Source organism: Pollicipes pollicipes, unplaced genomic scaffold (genome assembly GCF_011947565.3).
Source record: "Pollicipes pollicipes isolate AB1234 unplaced genomic scaffold, Ppol_2.1 Scaffold_6052;HRSCAF=7182_pilon_pilon_pilon, whole genome shotgun sequence".
NCBI lineage: Eukaryota > Metazoa > Arthropoda > Thecostraca > Pollicipedomorpha > Pollicipedidae > Pollicipes > Pollicipes pollicipes.
In genome coordinates this window covers 14,508,017-14,513,038 of record NW_023596805.1, presented here as the reverse complement: position 1 = coordinate 14,513,038, position 5,022 = coordinate 14,508,017, and the positions used below count along the sequence as shown (strand labels likewise).

General features: G+C 48.3%; 1 protein-coding gene across 1 annotated transcript in view; it reads left to right on the top strand.

Moving 5' to 3' along the window:
- Positions 1-201: 201 nt before the first annotated feature.
- LOC119104282 (uncharacterized) overlaps positions 202-5,022 on the top strand; it is a 5,996-nt gene continuing 1,175 nt past the window's right edge. The window contains exons 1-2 of the mRNA XM_037227979.1: positions 202-362; positions 759-910. Coding sequence (XP_037083874.1) covers positions 269-362; positions 759-910 — 246 coding nt within the window. The 5' untranslated portion in view covers positions 202-268. The remainder of the gene's footprint in view (positions 363-758; positions 911-5,022) is intronic.

Below are 5,022 nucleotides of genomic sequence, written 5' to 3'. Positions count from 1 at the left end.
ATCACGAATAAGAATGATGTATTCCCCCACAAGCATTTTGCTTGCAATCTCACCTCGAGCCCTGCTCCCGGAGCCCGGAGCTTGCCTGCCCATGCGGGTGATGACCTTGAGCGCGGGGGATGGGGGTGGGGCTGGACGCCTGCCAACTGCCAAGGCGGCACCACGGGGGCGCATGGTAACCGAAGCCCCGAGGCTGTCGTGTCGGGAGAGTGGCGCACGGCCCGACCAACGCGACGGCGTCCGACCGAGCCCGGGAGGGCGGCGTCAGATGGAGGCAGAGCTCTCCAGCCGCCGTCGCTCGATACACTCCCGTCCAGCCCTGGGGCTGACGTCACGTGAGCCGGACCGCCAGCCGACTACAGGTGAGCTGCGCGGACCGGCAGCGAACAGTGCGTTGGCAGGGACTATTTCTGGACGGGCTTCTGTGTGCAATATAAGAGACGTGTCATAATGCTTTTTCACCGTCGGCTGAACTGTGCCGCTGCCCATTTGCCAAGCGAATTTGTGAACTGTCAGTAGGTTCAACAATCTGAGTTTTCGAGTTTCGAGACATTTGGTCGTGGATGGTGCGGACATCGGAATGTTGGCACGGAAGGATATATTTCTATCTGCATGACGCAGGGCAGTGGGCGCCAACCACAGGAGACATAAGTTTGCAGGACTGGGCGTGTTTGGTGAAAACCTACATCGCAAACGTCGGTTGCCAGTGTTCTGTTCTGACCGTGCCTTTGGGCCTGACGTGAGCGGGTCGTCTGCAGCGGCACCGCACTGGCTGGCTGGCGTGCCGGCGCAGCAAGCCATGCCGGCGGCAGGGGATCAACCCCAGATCACGTACGTGCGACTGCAGCAAGACCGGCTTGAGGAGGTCGTCGACTTCATGGTCGACCATTTCTTCACCCGAGAGCCGACGGTGGGTGCTGTGTGCCGTTATTACGGGGTACAGCTGTGCTATTGATAGAAGACTATGAGTCCGCTCGATGATAAGCCTCTCCGGTTTGGTCAGAGAATTGGTGGACCCTTCAACAGCGTTTCTATGCTCTGTCTTGGCCACACCGTTTGATGGAGGGCATGACCTTCTCGTCTGTCCTGATACTTTCATCAGTTTATGGGAGCGTGCCGTCTCATCTGTCACGACCTCATGTTTGAATGGAGGGTATTAACTAGTCATTGTTGCCGTTGGGTCTTTACGCTGACTCATTACGCAGACGCGCAGTCCAACCACTACGCCACCGGATCTTCTCGTCTTCGCACACATTGTCAACAGAGTATTGTAGCATCTTTCCCCCACTTAAACGTTTGCATGCTTGGATGGAGGACATCAGCTTGTCATCTTCTCTGACACTGTCAACATGACATTATTGCGTCCGTCTCCATCTGTGACTGCCACACCGTTGGATATATCCTCGTCTTTCCCTGCACTGTCGACAGTGCACTGTAGCGTCTTTTCGCTCTGTAACGGCAGCGCCGTTGGATACACCAGCTCCTCGTCTATTCCCGTACCGTCAACAGTGCACTGTAACGTTCTTTTCCCTTTGTAACGGCAGCACCCTTGGATACACCAGCTCCTCGTCTATACCCGTACCGTCAACAGTGCACTGTAGCGTCCTTTTCCCTCTGTAACGGCAGCACCCTTGGATACACCAGCTCCTCGTCTATTCCCGTACCGTCAACAGTGCGTTGTGTGTGTGTGCAGATATCCCGTCGCCCAGTGTGATGTTGATGGCGTGCCGCTGGCTGGGGTTGACTGCGATTGTTAATGATAAAAAAATATAAAAAATACCGGCCAGAGTTCATGAACAACAAATAAAGGGCGATCTCTAGCTCCGCTAGCCATGGCTGAAGCCCTTGTCCTCTTTAGAGGTTCGTCTCCTCGAGTGTTTTCCTCTTCCCCTCTTCAATCTGCGATCTAAGTCACCTCCCCCATCAAAAAGAAAAGTAAAGAAAACAAGCAACATATAAAGGACAGTAGTAATAGCCTTATTTCTCGAGAAAAAACCAGGAGGATGGAAATGTAGGAGAATGGAGAATGGCGATATAGATATCTCCTGGTTTTTATTCGACGAAGAAGGGTCATTGTTACTGTCTTATACGTATGAATGATACTGCTCACAAATGCACTGAATAACTTACGCAACAAACAATGCTCGTAATCCACACAGCAAAATCTTCCTTCTGGAATATCCTTTTTCACCCTCAGGCGACGACATTTCCTGAAGCGTCCTTACGTGTCCGTTGTATGCATGTTGTGACGTTAGTGATTTGACGGTAGTGATTTTACGATGGATCACTCTCATTCCGCTATTGTCTGAGGTTTGCTTTTATGTCCTGGAAAATCGAGACAGTGATAGACATAAAGAGACCTTAAGACATCTGAATAACAAACAGCCACATGGGGCCCATCGAATTTGGTGTACCTCGGGTTCCGCGCATTCTCAAAACGAATACTACCACCCGAGCTGCCTGAATTCAGCTATAAATGCGATATTCAAACCAGCAGAACTTGCCCAACTTAATTTTAAATATTGCTAGAGAGGGACTTCACTAAATTTTTCCTTCAACCTCAACTTTGAGTTTGTTAGCTTTGTTGGCAGTCCATTCGCATTCGCAATAGAATCCGTCGCATGTCACTGCCGTTGATCCTCCATCACAGAAGCGTAGCTTCGCAAAGTAAGGATGGGGGGGGGGGGCTGGGTGTCTGAGTAGGGAAAGTGTAGCTCTGAAAAATTGTCTGGATTTGACCCTCTTTGATCTCAACGTCATGAAGTTTCAAAACCCTCCCCCCCCCCCCCTCCCTTACTGAATGGGAAACTAAAGTCGTGCTCTTATACGTTTGCTCGCTCTATTACCGCGGATAATGTTGTCTTTGGGCATAATTATCATATTTAGTTTGGTGTGGATTGTTGAAACCAGGTTTCGGTAATCGACGCAGGGTCAGTGAAATGTCGCTTCAAACGTTGTTGGGCGTGGAATAGAGCGTGCAAATTGATGTGCGCGGCTATTAAAGGCCGTCATAGAAACCCGGGCTGGTAGCCACAAGGCCTTATGCAGGTTGCAAACGGAACACTCGCGATAGGCCTGTTAGACATGTCTAGTGTTGTTTGATGTTCAATGTCGGAACGATTTCCGCTACCGCTTTCGCCGGGTGGTGTCGATCGTGAGGTCTCCATAACTGGTTTTGTTTTTGTTCATGACAATTTTTTGGGTGCTATTATTTGACCGGTTTGTTTCTACGTTCCCCTAAGACGCCGTGGCAAAATGACCCAACTTGTACAACAAATTTCGCTGAAAAATCCCATGTGTTGTCCTTTCCTCGGATACATCCATCTGACCTGATCCGACCTGTGAAACATCTTTACTTTCTCGTTGTCCGCGTCAGGAATGCTTAGACCTTTCCTCACGCTAGGGACCTTCGGCAAGAGACTTTGCGAATTTTGTAGTTGGCTGTTCTTCCAGGTCATGTACACGGGAACACCCTTTGGGGCCCCGCCAGATAAGATGACATTCCTTGCACTCGTAGCTTTTTATTCCCGCGGCGTGAGAGGTGGACAGGAAAAACACAGCTTATCACCATCCGATTGCGACTGCGGAAATACTGACACATACTCTCCTTTCAATTCATCAAAAGACACAACCCGTGCATTTTTTTGCATCCTTCACAGCCTTGCGTGCCCCCTCCCTACCCAACTTTGTGACCCTGCCGTGGTCAAGCGGCCTGTGGAGATAAACTGAGAGGAGAGAAACGTAAATGTTCCTGTTTTAGCCGTTCCCATATTTTTACTTGCTTATTTTTGTCTTATGGCAATGAAATTTTGGTTCAGTTTTGCCGGGAGCCGGGGGACCCGCCTTATCCCGACACATTTATACACTTGTATTACAAAAATACTGTCACATGGTGCATCTTTTCACCCAGTGACATGCTTGACGACATTGAGTTTTGCTTCGGCAATGGAACATCCCTTACACACATCACAACTAGTAGAGGAAATGCAAAAACATATGCGCATTGCTATTTTGGATCGAATATGTAGCATTGTTGAGTAAAAATGCGTCTTTTTTGTTCGTTCGTGTGATAAAAGAATAATTGCTCCTTATTCGTGCATTTAGCAAAATAACATTTTCACTATTCAAAGATTCAAATAGGTCACGCAACTTTTTGTCACGCTGTCACAGTTTCGAAAATTAAGGGAGGAAAAAATTAGAAGGCAAAAGATGCACCGCCTCATTGCACGTTTATGGCAAATAGTTTTGTGTGATGCAACTTACTATTGATAGGGTTATAGGCTCGGGGAGATGAGTGTGTTAGCTGACTTCGTACAGATGCCCGAGGCTCTTCAATGCTCTTCGTATGTATAAATGTACATGTACAACGTACAAGCGCTCTTCGACCATTATCCTGACCTTCCTTAAAATGGCACTGAGATTCGGGGCAAATGAAAAAACCTTGGAAGGAAAGTCATCAAAATATGAAATGTTTGGTGTTACACCCCTGTTGATTTGTTGCCGAATCCTCCCTGTGTATCTACCTCGGCTATCCCTTTCATAATCTTGAATATCTCTGTCAGATCCCTCTAAGTCTACGATATTTCACAGAATACCTCCCCAAGACTCTAAACCTATCCATGTATTCCAAGTCGCCAATCCCATCTATCATCCTAGTCGGTTTTCGCTGTACTCTTTCCAACCTATCTATATCTTAGGGAAAGCATGGCGACCAGGCATGCGTACAGTTCTCTAACTGTGGTCTGGTATTAGCTAAGCACAACTTTTGACAACGTTCGTGCTCTTGGTAACGGACATTTCTGTTAATAAATCCCTGCATCCGAAGTGTTCTGCTCCTAGCTGTTTCGCTTTGCCGTTCAGCGTTTAAATCCCTGGAAATGATAACCCCTGAGTCCTTTTCTTTCCGCGATCTGGTCCAACTCTTGGCGTCCCATTTTATACTTAATGCCCTCACTGCCAAGTGCATCACCTTATACTGATGATATTAAATGTCATCTGGCACAGAGAAGCCCAGCTCACTTC